The 18,596-nt window shown below is 42.6% G+C and overlaps 1 protein-coding gene across 1 annotated transcript; it reads left to right on the forward strand.

The window, feature by feature from the left end:
- The first annotated feature begins 4,093 nt into the window (after nt 1-4,093).
- FOXB2 (forkhead box B2) lies at nt 4,094-5,083 on the forward strand. The gene has a single exon (XM_032790445.1). It carries the CDS (start codon nt 4,094-4,096, stop codon nt 5,081-5,083), a length of 990 nt encoding a protein of 329 aa, XP_032646336.1.
- The last annotated feature ends 13,513 nt before the right edge of the window (nt 5,084-18,596 follow it).

Here is an 18,596-nt window from a genome sequence, read left to right on the forward strand (position 1 = left end):
GCCACAAAAAGTTATCCAACAGCCCTTAAGCAAAACACTCAATGGAAGGGTAAGGACTCAAGGATCAGTCCCTTTGTAAAATACATAGATCTTTTTTTAAAAAAATCTGAAGCTGCTTGAAATGTGTATGGTATCAAACTATTAGACGTGCGAGTATGTCATGAAACGACAAACAGTAGAATCAAGTGGCATAGATGAGATCTCTCTGTGGCATGAAGAAAGGCAAAACGCGTAGCGTTGTCTCCGTGCTGCTGAAATTTTAAGCTGCAGGGGCCGATCCTTCCGTTGGAGTCAAGCACCGCACGAGTGTGGCTTGCTTCTCTGACCGGAGTGAGTGGGATTACTCCCGTCAGTAAACCAAAGAGGAATTGGCATTGGCCATTGAGAAGAACCCTTCTTTGCTATGGCTTGAGACTGGGCGTTTATCCACGGAGCATGGCTGGGCTCTGCTTTCCTAACAGCCGTTGTCAAATAATCCTTCGTTTCTTAATCACTTGTAACTTGAAACCCTCTCTGGAAAAAAAAATTGAGTCACTGTAAAATCGGCCAAATCAGTAGTAAACCAGCCAGCACAACAATAAATCAGGTGTGTCTAGTGCTATTGAATAAACAACAGGCAGAGTAACCGGAGGAGAGCTAGGAACCAACCCCATTGCAAACCAGTTACCTGGTGTCTTTTCCTGAGGAGATTTTGTCTGTTAAATGGAGGGGGGATGCCTTGAGGGCAATAAAGCTTTATAATGACTTCTTTTTGGCAAAAGTGTGTACAATTATATTGTCTAAAGGGACGGTAGACTGATAATTGGAGTAACTCAGGGGCATACACTTGCTGCCAGCACCCCTTAGACGCAGCCAATATTTGGATAATGTGTAATTTGTTAATCATTACCCTTTGAAATTTGAAACGTTCTGACTGATGCCAGTGTGATTACAGGAGATGTTTTTCTTTGAGTAATTGCCTTACAGACTTCAAGAAGCAAATCCGAAATAGCTCTGACAGCCACCTAAATGGACTGCAATCCTGCAAGGATGCTCTGGGGGCATCGAAAATAATTCGGGTAATAGTGATAATCTAGTAACTGGGATCCACATTTGCAATTACGCTTCAGACAATGCAGACAGGGCTCCATATAAACGTATACAGTACGGGGCCAATCTGGCACGTCTTTAATCTGGCAAAACTCCCACCATTGAAATGAATGGGATGTTTTCTCCCAGCACAGCGGGCACGAGCTGCAACCGTTGAAGCCAATGGGAGTTTCCAATTGACGCCACAGAAAAAGGATCGGGCCCGTCTTGTGTATCTATTTTTCCCACCCACAGAGCCATATATTCATTTCCCCCAGTTTAATCAGTTAAGGGAGCAGTGAACTGTCTCTGTCCAGGTACTCAGCAGCACATACAATCTATACTTTAGAGCGAGGGTCAACTCCCCCAAACTGCGCACCAGTGCACTTCGGGTGCTATATGCTCCCTGGGCCAGCCTAGAGCTTTTGTGAAAAGTAAGGTAGAGTCACACCCGCTCGCAAATGATGGTGGTTTATCTGCGACATAGAGAAGGGGACATTCATGGAATACCTGGAGAAAAGCTCGAGTTATTAACTCATGAGATGAGGCGATTCATTGACTTTCAAATCCAGGATATTTGAATATGTAAGAAAAAAAGGAGAGAGAGAGAGAGAGAGAAGCTGAAACAGGATTTCTAATCAAGTGGCATCACATTCATAAACCAAAGAGAAAATAAATGTTTTGGGGAAAATTCATAGCTATAGCAGGAGACTTATCACTCAATATCTGCGCTCGTGCCATTGCCAAGTTAGAGTAATGCCCACCGCCAGGGTTCAAACTGCAGACGTTTTATATTGCTGCAACCATAAATACTTCCCAGAATAAAGCTAAACACAGTAAGGTGCAACTCGGGTGCCTTGAGTAATATTATGTCGTGTAAGTACACGTTTATGGTCCTGACATGTTTTTTTTCCAAAATCACAAATTTAGCAATTTAGTACATTTTCCTGGTACCTTGCTTTTAACCTGTGATGATTTAGTTCTTCCCTTCAAAGAGCTTGAAGTCTCCACAGATAGATTATGCAATTGAAGTCACGCTTGGCATTCAGTTTTTCCTTCGCCCTAGAAAAGGAATTGTATGTCTTGGATATAGAAATCTTAATTAAAAAAATAGGGTTTTTTTTCTGTTTACCAATTCACGCTGTAATGTCTGAATCATAAAGGAAAATACATCTAAAACTAATTATTTGGTGCTGACAACAAACTTGATGGGTGGGGGCTAGGGGCTATGGCTATTATCTCAATGCTACAAGCTAGAGAATTCCATTTTTAATTATTTTATTGCAGCGTTGTGTTAATACATTAAAAGTCAATACAAAATTGAAACACAAAGTAAGATGAGGGCTTTGGTAAGTGTGTTTTTTATGTTTCGGGGCTGTCCATTAGAGTATATTCACCCTACTTATTTAGAAATAAAAGCCAGACGAAACAACGCGAGCACCTTCCATATTAGCTAATTAAACTCTTCGGGGGATTTTCTTCAGTTCTAGAGTTAACGTGAGCAGTTTTTTCCCATCCCATGTTCCAATACATAGGTCTTGCCAAATACATTTTGGAGGGCGCATATAAATTGTTACACTCGAACTTGATTTCTACTGATTAAATCTGAAAAACGGTAAACACTTGGCCTCAGAATCACATAGGAATTGGAGGCCGCTTGGTTTTTCTTTAAATGCCCCCCAAGACTTATCACGGCCATAAAATATTACTTGTGATCGTTAGGGGAGGGTGGGGGTATAGGATTTTTATTTCTGTTTTTGTCCCTTCACATTGCATCGCTGTTTAGAATTACTTTCAATGTGCTCCAGAGTTCCCTCATTTCCAAGAGCATGACGTTTAGTTCAGGTGATGGCTAATGTTAATGTCTGTCGGATTCTTGACGTTACGTGCTTAAATTGCAAGGCTCTGCCACCTCTTCACTTGAAACCTTGTTGGGGGGAGTGACCCTGGCGGCTCCTCTTCGCCGAGGCTTGGCTGCAATGCTAACCCAACGGATGTGAGCGCGGCGGAATGGCTTGCGGAGCGGGGGGGAGTGGGGATAAGGGAGGAGATGTCTTTCCTGCGCAGGCTGCCTCCCCACTCACAGAAGCGCCGCAAGTGCAGTTGGTCCCGCCCTGTCCCGCTGCGGACTTCGTGAGTGAAAGGGGCCGCCGAGCAGCGGCTTCTTGCCCCTTTCGCAGGAGTCCCTGAGCAACTGTCATGTGATAATAAGGCGAGCGGCAGGGGTCTCCGCATCTCCGGGATCATTACAAAACCGCGCTGGAGAGCGCTGCACAGCCACAGCCACAGCCACAGCCACAGCAGCCTCCTCGCTCCGCGTGCCCGAGGACAGCTCCATCCCTCACCTGCACCGGCACCACCGCCGCAGCGGCAGCTCGGCCCAACTTTAATAGGGCACGGTGCCGTTTCCCCTGCTTGCCGGGGCCCAGGGCAGGTGCGCGCAGAAGGACGCAAGGACCGTTCGTCGCCGGAAGCGCTCCAGAAAAAGCCCCCGCAGCAACTCCCGCAAACAAAGTCTGCGCGCGCGGGCGGCCGCAGAGTGCGAAGCCGGGAAACTTTCGGCTCCCAACAGGCGGCGGCAGCAGCGGCTGCTGTGCGGGGAAGGCGAAAGGTTGGGGCATAAACGGAGACAAGCAGCGATTCCCGCTCCGTTTGGGCGACACTCTCCCCGCGAAATAGCCCCCGGGGCGGCTTAGAGAACTGCACGTTTCGGGCAGCATATTGTGCTGGGGAAGGGGGAAAGTGGGGTGCGGAGCATGTGAGAGACGCTCGTTCCCCCCCCCCCGGGACCCCCGCGTCTCGCCAAGTGCGCCCGGGTTAGCGGGAGCAGCGCGCTGGCCGTGCGGAGTTCTCGGCGGGACACGCAGCGGGATGCAGCGGGGCCGCGAGGCAGCGATTAGCTGGAGGTGGAGCCTGGGGGCGCGATAGACGGGAGACGCGCGTGTCGGTCGGCAGGAGCCAGAGGAGGCGATTAGCGGGAGCTAGGGACCGTGGGGTCCGGATCCGCGGGCACACAGAGGCGGCGATGCCGAGGCCGGGGAAGAGCTCCTACAGCGACCAGAAGCCGCCCTACTCCTACATCTCGCTGACAGCCATGGCCATCCAGCACTCAGCCGAGAAGATGCTGCCCCTGAGCGACATCTACAAGTTCATCATGGAGCGGTTCCCCTACTACCGGGAGCACACGCAGCGCTGGCAGAACTCCCTGCGCCACAACCTCTCCTTCAACGACTGCTTCATCAAGATCCCGCGCCGGCCCGACCAGCCGGGCAAGGGCAGCTTCTGGGCGCTGCACCCGGACTGCGGCGACATGTTCGAGAACGGCAGCTTCCTGCGGCGCCGCAAGCGCTTCAAGGTGCTGCGCCCCGAGCCGCCGCTGCCTGGTGGGGTGCCCAAGGGCCCCGCGCCCCCGCCGCACGTGGTGCACTACTTCCACCCGCAGCACCCGGGCAAGATGCAGGGCCTGGGCACCTCGGAGGCGGCCGTGGCTGCCGCTGCGGCCGCCGCCGCCGTCGGGAGGCTGCCCCACTTCCAGCCCTACGGCCTCAATGGGAGCAGCCCGTCGTCAGGCTTCAAACACCCCTTCGCCATCGAGAACATCATCGGGAGAGATTACAAGGGGGTGATCCAGGCCAGTGGGCTTCCCTTGGCCTCAGTGATGCACCATCTCGGGTACCCAGTGTCCAGCCAGCTCAGCAATATGGTCAGCTCCGTGTGGCCTCACGTGGGGGTGATGGACTCAATGGCCAGCATGCCCGTGTCTCACGAGTATGGACCATTTGGGGTTCCTGTGAAGGCTATCTGCCACCCACCGGGCCAGACTATGCCAGCGGTTCCTGTGCCCATCAAACCCACCCCGGCGCTGCCACCTGTGTCTGCCATCCCCGCTCTGACTGTCAACTCTTCGCAGATCTGCCCTTCCACTTCGCCAGCGTCTTCTTCCCTCCTTGAGCAGACTCCGCCAACCCCCTCCGAGGGCAAGAGCGCCTTACACTCTGTCCTAGTACATTCGTAAAGGGAACGAGCAAAGAGAGAGAGAGAGACACCTAGCCACAAAGGGTGTATTTGTAGGGGCAAGGGATGTATCTGAGAAATGGGCTCTTAAATGGTTTGACTAATATAACCTATCTGGTGTCTGTGTTTATATATTGTACAATCAGATTATTGAGAGCCAGGTTTCAGGTAAGAGATTCTATTGTTGTTAACTATTATAAAACTGACAAAGTGATGAAAAGGTGATGTGAAAAGTCACAGTGGCTGCAGGGTTAGACCCTGGTCCATTCCTTGAACAGAGGAAAGTGCTATGTGGGCAGCCAATCGGAGTGGGTCTAAAATCCAGATACATTAGAGCTCAGCAGTCAGAGTGGAATCGGTTACTCTTCAGCATTGTATATTTTAAACGGAATAATATTTCTGCAGCGGGGATATTAAAAAACAGTGCTAAAATTCGAGATGACAATCTGGAATTCTGGAGTAGTTAGGGTAAAAGGAAATTATTTTTAGAAACTTTTATTTCCTTAACAAGATAAAGAGTTGGATACAATTGACATTAAAATCTGATTTAAAAAATATCTCAAAGGGAAACTTGTTTGTGTTTCTCTGATGGATAGCGAGACTGATCTTGCTCTGAAAGGGACACCAAAGCAATTACCGTTGACAAAGGCAAACAACAAGGGATTAAAGTGGGAGGATCTCGATTGCAAAAGTAAATTTTGCAAGACAATAGAGAAATTATTAGTAGGAATTTAAACTGCAGCTGCATTAACAGGAAAGGGCTCTTTTAAATATGGGTAAGTAGTCATGATTCTATATTCTTGTTTGCAGTGTTGTTGCAGCATATTGGTCCCAGAATATCAGAGAGAAGGTGGGTGGGGTAATGTCTTTTACTAACCAACTTCCGTTGGTGAAACAAACACGCTTTTGAGCTACACAGGTCTTCAGGACTTGTAGTAGAGGTCCGTGTAGCTCGAAAGCTTGTCTCTTCTTCAACAGAAGTTGACCAATAAAAGACATTACCTCATCCACCTAGTTGCTGTATATTCTTTACAGTTTGCGGTGAATGAATATTTAACTGTGGGGAAGGAAACATTTTTATAGAGGACTCTTTAATTAAACAAATGCGTGGAACGTAGCATTGCCTGTGAACTTGTAACATGTCTCAGTTTTCTTCTCAAAATAAAAAAATCCCTGCTACTTGTGAGTTAAGCTTTTCACATCACCTTTTAACAACTCACAGATATAGCTATTTTATGTGTGTTGCTTGGTGTGTATTTCAGCTGAGTTTGAAAACTAAGAACTGCTGAATGAGAAGTATAAAACACAAAGACTTTTTAAAAATCAAGGAAAAGCACTTTACTGGAAAAAAAAAACTTCCAACAGAAAAGAGAGAAGTTATGAAGCAAACCTCTCAAAAGTCACATTTTGTTTCTTTGACCGATGAATCCCAGTTGGCTTGTGAATGATTGTTACAGTTGTCTGTCTGCCATGCTGTACAGTACACAAATGTTTAATTAAAACCGAGCTATGGATTTGCTTCTGCTGGCGCTGCTGTTTAGGATGTTTCACTTGTTGTCATCGCAGAAGGGCATTTTCCTCCGAGAGATTTGTGCTCATAACAGTTTTATGTAGTAGGAACCTCCCAAACATACACAAACACATAAACGTTTCTGGTGCTGTGTTCTGCTAAGCATGAAAAGGGAATTCTGTGAAACGTAAGTTTGCTATTTCATAGAGAAATTCTTCATCCACTTCCACTTGGTCTGTTTATTTCGTCTATTTAGAAAGTTTGTTCTGAAGTTTCTACTTTTTTCTCAGCCTTAACCTTCCATATGCGCCTTCCCTTATACTTCCGCGCTAATGAAAAAACAGAAGTCTTGAAGGTGTTCTACACTGACCTGAAATCCTGCTCCTTCTCTTCTATAGCGATGCTGTGAGAAGGGTGGAAAGAAAGGAGAAAGCAAATGAAGCTGTAAAGGTAGAGGCGGGGGACATTAGATCCGATCCTGATTCCATTGAAGTTAATTGGCATTATGCCATTGATTTCAATGGGTACAGACTCGGGTTCACTGGTTATAGTTTTCTCACCAGATAAGCCTGAAACCTTCTGAGTCATTCGTTTTTAAATTTTTTACCGAAGGGATCTGCTCATGGGATTTGTCGGGTTCCCAGATATCCAGATTGCAGTCCAAGTCTTTGCTTTAGAGAAGGATGCCTGGTACCTAAACCAATTGCTTCCGCCTTCTTTGGTGATATCGATATGTTCGCAACTTCGGCTGGGAAAGGCAAACCTGTTGCAATCTCCGTGGTCTAGGCTGAAACTGCATCTAGCTTTCCTAAAACACAGTGTGGCAGTATCTGTCCACTTTAAATTCCACTGGAATGGTTCCATCCGATCCAGAGGGTGGTTTTTACTTTAATTTCCAGAATCAAAATAACTCTTAGAGCAGCGAAGAAGAAAACAAACAAACAAACTACGAATGAAGCACAGATCTGTATCCCGGTTTGGAAATCAGATGTGGGAACGACACAGGAGAAGTTTTTCATCGCAGACCTGCGGGGCAGGAATTCAGTATAAACAATTACAAGAAATAGACACCTTCTAGTTCTTTGATAGGTTCCCTTAGATTTTACATGGGAACAAACTTCGATATTTCTACAGCTACATTAGTTATAAATTAAGAGATTCCCAAAATGTTTAAAATTTAAATCTACTGCCGGCTATTGAAAACCCTATAATTGCTCTTTTAAATACACTAAAAGTCGCCTTTGATGTACAAATGTGCTCTTTTCAGAATTAGTTCCCAGTCTAGATTTTTCTTTTCTTTTTCTTGTTAAATCTAGACTGTTTTTAAAGCAACCCATCTCATTTTTGTATAGTTGATTGCAGCTGTTTTGGCACATAACAGAAAGAAAGCTGGATGCTTTTAGGGCCAGCTGCCACTGACTTCAGTGAAGGCAGGGGCTGCCCCTTACATTGATATAGGCACGATTTTCCAACGTATTTTAGAAAAGATTCCCTCCCCGCCCCCGCCCAATACACCGGGTAAAAGAGATGAGAAATACAGAGTAGAAGAAATAACCAGACTGCGAATTACTTAGAAGATTCATTTCTGAGTGGAAGCTCCATTTCATTCGACAAGAATATTGGTACCAGGAGCAAGGGTGGAATTGTAAGAGTGTAGATGAGATGTTGATCGGGTCCAGACAAACTCTGCCAAGGCAAGTGAAAGGGATTATGCTACTAGAGGGATCTCTAGTGTATCTAATACTCTTCCCTCTTGTAGTTGTTTCTCTCTCAAAGAAAACTATAGTGTCTGGTTGGCTGTCAAATAACTTGTATTCGGGGGTTGTCATGGGTTCTTATTCCAAAGGGAATTGATTTTGCCAGCCTTTAAATCATCAGATATGATACAGCAGTCATAAAAGGGCTGTGACTAAGCAGTGAGGAAACAAGGAGAGAGGCACAGGTGACAATTAAGTAGAGTTACTAGACACCCATGATGTTTGACAAATTCCTTCCTTTGACATGGTGTTCTTGTCCGTGGTTCTAACGATGCAGATCCGGGCTCCTGCAAAACTCCATCGGACTTCAACAGGCGGTTTAGCCTGGGCACAAGAGCTGCAGGATGTAGCCCAAAGGAAGTGAACCTGTCAGCGAAGCGCGCTGTAGGAGTCGGGAGATGTGTAGGCAGAATGCCTTGCAGTGAGGATTATCGATAATGATCTTTTCTCAACATATAAAAAATGACAGTAAGGGTGATTGTGAGGGGATCCTTGCCAAATAGCGGTGACCTTACTGACAGAAATAGTTACTGAACTCAACAGCACTTGTGTGTATGAACTGAGCTGGATTTGTTCCGAGGCCGATGACCCTGACTAACCAGTTTACTCCTATTCAGGTCTAGCAAGTACAACTACAAACAAGTTTTTTAACTCATGTAATTTGTAATCCATCCATTTTAATACAACAAATGAATAGCTGTTGGCTTCGTCTCTCCCTCACTGGACCTAAACTAATGGAAGGAGTGAGTAAAAATTCTACCCTCGCAACAACTGGGAGACATTAGCTCACTTACAGTTTTGTAGAGATAGACTAGATACATGAGATCAACAACGCCTGTTCTCAAACAAGACATGTCTCAATACTAACATTAAATAAGAGAATGTCCAGTCCCATTCAACCGCCGAGAACCGCATCAGAGACTAATGGGGTGGCGTGACTATCATCCCTATTTCGGATGGATTTCCAAAAAGATGCTGTTGCTCCCTGGCACATCAGCGGAAGATATAAATACCAAGCTTTGTGAAAATGAGGGTTACTAATCTGATACGCTTGGACCACAATTGTACAGGCGAGTTCATATCCTCGTTGATTCATTTGATATTTCTATTCAGTCAGCCGAAGGAGGCTTTGGAGAGGGAGGAAGCAACCTTAAGCCACTGGAGTTTTATTAAAATGAGTGCATTACAAATTGTATAAATTAAAAACTTGATCGCAGCTGTGACTGTCAGATATGAGAGACGATTCAAGACAAAGGGTTCCAGTGCCCGCGGAGATACGCCGTACCCGACCGCTAGGGGGCAGGTATGGGCCCTGGGGGGGCTACAGTCATTAGGTTGCTCTCTCTCTCTGGAGAGTTCTAATAGGACAGGAAAAAGCTGAGTGGTTCATGTCTATGTTCCTGGTAATTTTTTTTTTCTTACCAATGAAAATCTGGAATGGAATCTGGAGTCACATATAAAAACATGGGAAATTAAAAAGTGCCCTGGGAACTGCAGCAGGACCAGACCCACTTCAGTCCTAAATGCAGCTAGATGACAGCTTGACATATACACACAGGTGGCACTTCCAGACATTGAGAGAAAAATATCAGTCACTGTCTCCTCCAGCTGATTGGCACATCTTTAGCTACTGCTTTCCTTTTTTAGCACAAAATCCTGGAGTCACTACTGGACTTGTGATCCTGCTTAATTATGAGTGGTTCAGAGTTTATAGTCTTGGGTGACAGCTGTGTAGGGGTTAACTTTGATAGGCCACACCTGGCTATTGGATCTGTAGAGCAGTATGTGAGGGGAAGAAAGGGTGATCACCTGCAGAAATCTCCACACTGTAAATACACTGCTCAAAAATAGCTCATCTGCTAAATAACAGTTTATGGAAGAAGTGGAATTACATAATTTATCTGTCTTTCAATAGGAGGACTAACTTCTTTGGGAATCTAATACTAATTAATACTTTTCCACTTCAGGATGACTAAATAAAGGAAGATCTTTATACATGTAACTTGTAATAAAAAATATTTACACAACTCAGGATGACTTCACAATTTAAAATTAGAAGAGAAAAAAAGCATAGCCACAACTGGGGACTATTTTTAAAATATAAGTTGTATAGATTTTTTTCATTTCAAAGCACTTATATCTGAATACCTATTTAAAATGTCATATATAATGTTAACTAAACTTGAACCAAAACTAGTCCCAGTGCTCAGACAATGTCAGCCTTTGGTGTGAACAAAAAGGAAGAAAAAGTAAATAATCCTAAAAGGGAAAAGCTGATGAAAAAACAAGGAGCAACATTCTTGTAGCTGTACCAGCTGAAGAGAGAGACTGCTCAGAGCCCTGAAGAGACCCTCAGTATTCTACATGTGGAAGCTGTTAGTCTTCAAATCTCAGTGCAAGGTGTAGCCTTTCAGCCAAGCTTTTAATGGCTGAGTCTAAGGTCCCAATCCTGAAAGCACTTATGCATTTGGTTAACTTAAATATCATGGAGAGTTGCATTGAAATCTATGAAACTATTCATGGTAATAAAGTTACTCACATGTGTAAGTGAGTGAAGGACTGAGACCTAAATTAAGACAAGGCATCCATACTGCCACCACACTATTTTTCTGATTTATTTTCTTGTGGGTAATAATTAATTAGGGGAAGGTTAAAATTTCTACTCATTGGGGGCAATTCTAAACTGTATATTGTTTTGTGTATGATCTGTCCAGAGGCAGTGGTAATGGGTACATGAGAAGTCATTAAAATAAATACAAAGAAAATAATAAGACTTTTAGAATTCTAAGGGTTTTCTAATTGGCATTATCCTAAAACCAAATCCATATGTGGCTCCTTTTCTGCCTAGCACTAGTAGTATTTTTACTCACTAGCACTGCTGCCATTTGTGGGAGTGACATAAACTACCATCTTCAGAGACTGTGCCACAGGATGAACCAAAAACAGAGACATGATTTCTAGACACTGAAGAGTTAAATGGGAGTTAAAGTACTTTCACTGCTTTGTCCTTGCAGTGGAAGAAAAGATGTTCTTTCTGGTAAGCAGTCTTTGGGGTTTTTAATCAAAGCTTATAAATAGATGGTGCTGATTTCTGGGGTATGTAATATTGATTATTATAGATCCAGCAATCTGCATATATATTAATTTATCCTTTTAGGATTCCCCATTGTCCCCCTATGGAACCTTTGTAAAATGGCAATAAATGTGATCTTTTGGTATGCCTTTAGAGTCACATATGAATATGTAGTGAATAATAAGTTTTTACTGCCTTTTACTCCTGTTAGCCAGCAGAGCCAACACAGTTCAGAGTGAATGAGCTGGAATCTGTTTCCTCTTGTGCATCATCAAGCATTGTTCAGAACTGAAATTAAAGTTCCATTCAGTTACACCTCTGTCAACTCTATCAAAGTCAATGAGGTTGCAGAGGTGTCAAGGAGGGTCTAATCTGGTTTGTAGCACTTTTTATAATTGATGATAATGCACATGGAGGAAAGAACTCAGATTAGCTGTTAGAGGACAGGATGACTTTGCAAGACTGGCTATTGGGGGGAAAAACAGCCTCATCTTTTTACTTATACACAGAGTATATTTTATATGGAAATTAACAGTGCCATAGAGCCCACAATGACATTGTTGTAGTAATTTTTTAACAGTACTTTAAATACCTGTCATGTGTTACAAGATGTTGCAATAATTTGGGCTAATAATAATAATAAATAATATTACTAGGTTTTCAAAATTTTTACTAGAGAAATAGTACCTGTTTTGCTCATTCAAAATGTCTGACACATCAGAAATTAATTCAAAATTAATGTTAGCAATTTAAGATACTGATGACTAGATGAATTAAAGAGATTAGGTTGGTATAAGGGACCTTTGACTACCAGCAGCCCTGCATGTAAGAGCAGAGCTCTTATAACAGATATATATGCTACAGTAAATCAAATCACTCTTGCTCTTTGGAATGAGCCACTAAAGGTTTTAACATAGAGCTTTTTTAACATAGAGCACCCATGTGTTTTTTTTAAATTTTAGATGGGTTTTTGAAATATCAACATTAAGATTTGCTCTGAAAATAACTGGCTGCTGTTGTTGAAGCCCTCAAGAAGAAGTGACTGTGTCAGTTTGCCATCTGTATGTTAGCTGTTTCAGTCCACAGGCTCAGAGAGAAATGCTGCGCAGCAAAAGTCATCTGTAGATTTGATCATTGCACTTCTGGCCTCACTGAAGTCAATCAAAGTTTTACAATTGACTTCAAACGGACCACAATTTCCTCTTATTTTTAGAGGAACCTAAAGGTAGAAAAAATTGATTTTAAACTGAAGTAGCACTGAATCATGCAGGGAAGGAGTAGTGTTATTTATTACCTATATTAATGCTCTGGTAGAGTGACTAAACACCACATTAATGATATTCACCAATGACACTATGTTAATAGGAGTAGACTAATAAGGAAAGAGAAATAATACCAAGGGATCCAGAGAGTTTAGGGAAAAAAGGCAGAAAATAATAAAATGAATTTCTGCATGGACAATGGCAAGTTAATACATTTTCTGAAAATAACTTGAAACACTGATAGAAGGGAGAAATTGGTGCAACAGTCATGCAGATTGAGATCTGTGTGGCTAGTGGACAGCAAATTGATGTGAGTTTGTAATGTGTTATGGCTGCAAAATAAAAGTTCAATGTAATTTTGGGTTGAATAAGCGAAAGTATCATTAGCAGAGAGGTACTAACCCTTCTTTGCACAACTCTCCTGTGACCTGAGCTACTATATTCAGATCTGGGCACTGGCATAGAGATCTTCACAGGCACAAAGGCACTAGGGCCTAGATTCTGAAAGGTATTTAGGCTGTTGATATCAATGGGAGTTAGATGCCTAAATACCTTTCAGGATCTGGGCCTATATGCCTCTCTGGCCTTTGTGCCTTTGATAAACTCCCCTCTTAAATTCTCCATTAGAAAAATATTAATAAATTTTAAGGCCACTCAGAAATGAGCAAGCGAAATGATCAAGAAGCTTCTGAGGAAAGATTTCAAGAGCTATATATGTATAGTTTGGCTAAGTAATTACTGTGAGTAGACATAATAGCCCACAAATATCTAAAGGGTGTGAACACCGAAGGGGGGGGATGAATTATTTAGTGTGATACATTAAGGCCAGGTCTACACTGCGACTTTAAATCGGTTTAATGGCCGATATACCGATTTAACGCTGTATCCGTTCACATGACGTCGTCATTAATATCGAGTTAAACGGCTCCTTAAATCGATTTCGGAACTCCTCCCAAACGAGAGGAGTAGCGCTAAATTCGATAGCGATAACTCGGATTAGGGTTCGTGTGGACGGAAATCGACGTTATTGGCCTCCGGGCGGCATCCCAGAGTGCAGCACTGACTGCTCTGGACAGCAATCTGAACTCTGATGCAGCGGGCAGGTAAACAGGAAAAGCCCCGCAAACTTTTGAATTACATTTCCTGCTTGCCCAGCGTGGAGCTCTGATCAGCACGGCTGGCGATGCAGTCTGAAATCGAAAAAGAGCTCCAGCATAGACCGTACGGGAGATACTAGGTCTGATCGCTGTATGGGAGACAAATCTGTTGTATCCAGCTCCATTACAGAACACGAAATGCCAAAGCGTTTGAATAAAAACTCCAGGATACACAGCGCTGCGTGACAAGCGTAACGGAAGCCAGAGACTCAAATGGACGCTCATGAAGGGAGGGAGGGGTACTGAGGACTCCAGCTATCCCACAGTCCACAGCAGCCCTGAAAATTATTTGCATTCTTGGCTGAGCTCCCAATGTCTGAGAGTTCAAACACAGTGCTGGCGTGTTCAGGGAACAGCTCCTCAGTTTATTTCCCCCCTCCACACGTGAAAAAAAAGGGAAAGATTGCTGTGCTATAGCGTTTGCTCAATGCACTCCGCGAAAAAGGCGCCAAAGGTTGTCTGCTGCCGTCACAAAGGGAGGGTGAGGCTGTACCCAGCACCACCGGGGAAATGTTTTTCTGCCCCATCAGGCATGTGCTCTCAACACGGAAGTGGGAACTATGGGATAGCTGAGGAACAGCTACCCACAGTGCACCGCTCCTGAAATCGATGGTAGCTTTGGACCATGGACGCAAACAATCGATTTCAGGATCCCACTGTGGACGTGCTAAACCGATTTTATTAGATCTGTTTTGTAATATCGGTTTAAGCTAATTCGAAATAATCGTGCAGTGTAGACGTACCCTAAGAAAGGGCAAATGCAGGCTAAATATCAAGGGAAAACCTCCTAGCAGTGAGAGATTCTTGGGTATACCAAGGGGAGGGGCGGAAGCCTCACTTTAAAATGAGAGGGAACAAAACACTAGAAAAATTACTGCAGAGAATAATCCTGCATGGGCAGGGAGAGATATTGGATAATCTAATTGGTCCTTTCAGTATTTAGTGTCTAGAATTCTGTAATGCTATGGTGAAGTGCATAGGATTATAATTTAGGAAAATATTAATCCATCCTATGTTTCTGTGTAAATCAGTTTCCTCAAATTCAAAGATTCACAAACTTCAAGTTCCAGATATGAAGTGGTGTCGCAGAAAGGATGTTCCCCTGATCCTGACAACTAGTAATTAAAAAACACCACCTAAAAACACCATCAAAACAATCTTATCTCCTTGTTCAGAACTCTCAGAATGCTTAAAATGCATAAATTATCATTTTACACTAAATATTAACCACTTTATATTGTGTAATATTTGTGTTATTACAGGGAGTCTCATACATCATGATCAGTTGCTAGTATTTTCTTTTGCATGAACACAGTAGTTTCCATGTTTCTTTTTTAATTCCTCTTAAAGCCTCCAGGACAGTCTGCTGGTGTTTCTTAAGCCTCAATTCTGCAAACATTTACATATGTGCTTAACATATGTGAACAGTCCCTCTGACTTAAATGGGAGTGCTCATGTGAATAAAGCTAAGCATGTGAGTAAATATTTGTGGGATCAGAACTTCATTCATTATGGCTTTCTAAATTCTTGACACAGGATCATCAACAGATGCAGCTGTGCTGAGGTAAATATTGCAGCTATACATGGTGCTGTCATCTGGAATGATAGCTCCAGTTTCCAAGAAGGCCTTAAATTTCCCCAATTCTTTCACTTTGGTGGTGTCTCTCTTATACTTTTATAGAAGTCAGGTTCATGAGTGAGCTGTGGCACCATTCTGTAATTGTAAACAGATATTATTTTTAAAATTCTGGCAGGCCCATGGAGCTCTGGGCAAATCCACCTGATTTCCATTTCACAGGTGTTTACCCTAGTGTAACTGCATTTTAAAATGTATCAATTCATATTTTTTTTGTCTTTATTCTCATCTTCTGCTATAAATAATTGAAGAAGGGGCAATTAAATCAATTCCCTCTGCAGGGATCATCCTGCAACTTTTACTCAGGTAAAAATTCTATTTTGCCTTCTGTTAGTCAGCTAGCCAAGTAAACAATTACTTTACAGTGCATTTCCTTTGCAGTTCATATATACAGGGAATGATTTACTAGAGGTTAGAACCTGACAGGGCTAAAAAAAAGTTAAATATTTGAAGTTACAACCATGCAGTTTATTAATAACTAATTGGCCTTTTTACAAAATGAATGCAGAGGAAATATAATGTTTTGCACGTTTGCTACTCAGATTGTTTAGTTTCCTATCATCTGCGGTTAAAAAGAATATGTAGAAGTTAAGGAAATATAATTGTCTCTAATTTGACAACAGAGAGGAAACCCTAGTCAAGCATACGACAGAGAATAATTATAGCTGAATAAAGCACAAATGGCCTGTAAACACTACATTGTTGTGATCTCTTACATATGACCCAACAACTGACCAATCTCCACTAACAATCGTATGATACATATAGGTCTTTTTATCTAATCTTTTTAAAATCTTTTTCTTCCTTCTCCTGTACAGTTACTCAAAACCCATCAGTGAGTGAGCTGTGTCAGATTCTTCAGTGCCCATAGATTCTTGCAGCAGACTGTTGCCAGATACAAAGGCACTGACTTGAGTCAGGAGTTTCTGCTGAGGGTTAAAACACATCTGCTTTAGTACACAGAAATAGAATAATAAATGGCAATGGACCACTTCAACAGCAGCAGAGCATTGCATTTTGAAGGAACATATTTGAGAATGGGTCAAACTCTAAGGTAGACTGCATTCTGAGAGAGGGTTATAGATGTGACACAGTCCTGTAAACCTGGGGTGAAGGGGCAGAAAACAAGGGAAAGGTCTGAAGTCATATCCATCTGGTAACTTTCAGCTCTTTCTCAGGCATTACACACAATGAGGAACGCTTTTATTATGGGTAGAGGATCAGCCAACCAGGTCAGGCAGTCTGGGTGCAGCAAGTGTGGGTCACAAACTCACCTTACCTTACATTATAAAATGCCATGTAAATTAATACTACTCTTTTGGGATCAGATTAACCATTGAGAATAATAGGACATACTCTGGGATGTCTGGGATCACATGATGACGACATTGACAGGATCTCAATAAGTAACTGTGAATAAGGAAACTTAATCAAATCATCACTCAGGGTGTTTCAAGTGGGGTCCCACAGGGATTGGTTCTTGGTCACTTGGTTCTTAACATCATTTAATGTTTTTTTTTTTTATCAGTGATATAGAAGGAAATACTAAATCATTGCTCATAGAGTTTGAAGATGATACATAGATTGGTAAATAAAGAAGGCAAGTCACTTATACATAGTAATCTGGATTGCTTGGTAAACTGGTTGCAAACAAATGTACCCAGGAAAGCTGTCACTCAGAAAAAGATTTAGGAATCATAGTGGGTCATTTAGAAGTCAAATGTATGTAAACTCTGAATGAAATGTGACCAAAAGAGCTACTGTGTTCCTGGGATGCGTAAGTGGGTATATTGAGCAGGAGTTAAGGAAGTGGCATTACTTCCATTGTATATGGTGCTGGTGAGGTCATTACTGGAATACTGTTGTCAAGGTCTGGTGTCCATACTTCAACCAGGATGTTGAGAAATTGGAGAGGGCTCAGAGAAGAGCTACAAGAGTGATTTGAGAACTGGAAAACATGCTTTATAGTGAGAGACTTATGGAACTCAATCCATTTAGCTTGTTAAAGTCAAGGTTAAGAGGTGACTTTTCACACTCTGTAAGTACCTACATGGGGAGAAGATATCTATTAAGAGAGGGCTCTTTAATGTAGCAGACAGAAGCATAACAAGATCCACTGGTTGTGGCTGGAAGTTTAAGCTAAACAAATTCAAATGGAAAGTGAGGCACACATCTCTAACAGTGAGGGTAATTAACAACCGAAAAAACTTACAAAGAAATGTGGTGAATATTCCATCACTTGATGGGATATCTTTCTAAAAGCACAGCTGTGCCTAATTATCTTTTACAATCTAGAATTTAGCATTGTCCAATTACAGAAATACTACTTTGCCTGAAATATGCTTTCTGAGGATGGGAATATATGGCCCCAAGATAGGCTGCTTTGGAGGGGGAGAGAGAGAGCTGTTACAGTACATGGAACATTGTACATTTTGTAATGGAAAAAGGGAAGCATGACAGATTTATTTCATGGTAAAATAATATAGTAAAATATAACTGTAGAGAAAACAGTGAGTTTAAAAATGACTATCATATATTACAAATATTCTGGAATAATAAAAGGAAATAAGATTTCCATAGAATTGAGGTGGGATGAACAGGCCTACCTGCTAGTAAACTGACAACAGAAAGAGGTGAATCTTGAAATGTGCCCAGATGACTGAAAGTCTCCTGTTCCACCTGGTCTCTGGTGGAGACTACAACTGCATATCCTTAGCTGAGACTGTTCTGCTTCTATTTTCTACTAGATGCACTCTGGGCTATGTCAAATTTGTCCTTTCCTTGCTCCAGGCAGGTGCCACTCTGAAGTGGGGAAGAGAGATACACATTGAGACAGCTCCACCCAACAACAGACCAACAAGCTCATAATCTCATGTTAACTTACTGTATGTATATACTACATGGATTTGGGGTGGACATTAGACCTCATAATACAGGATATTTTTATCCACTGATGTCATGGGGAAAGCTAGATTCCAAGTGCAGACATTTGTGCTGATTAATATTGGGTAATGTGCTGTGCCATTTAAACTCACTGAGACCAATTCACCTCACCATTGCAGCCCTTACAGTATTCCTTGGATATTGAGATCTTCCAGATTGGCATTCCCAGGAGCACA

Source organism: Chelonoidis abingdonii, chromosome 6 (genome assembly GCF_003597395.2).
Source record: "Chelonoidis abingdonii isolate Lonesome George chromosome 6, CheloAbing_2.0, whole genome shotgun sequence".
Lineage (NCBI taxonomy): Eukaryota > Metazoa > Chordata > Testudines > Testudinidae > Chelonoidis > Chelonoidis abingdonii.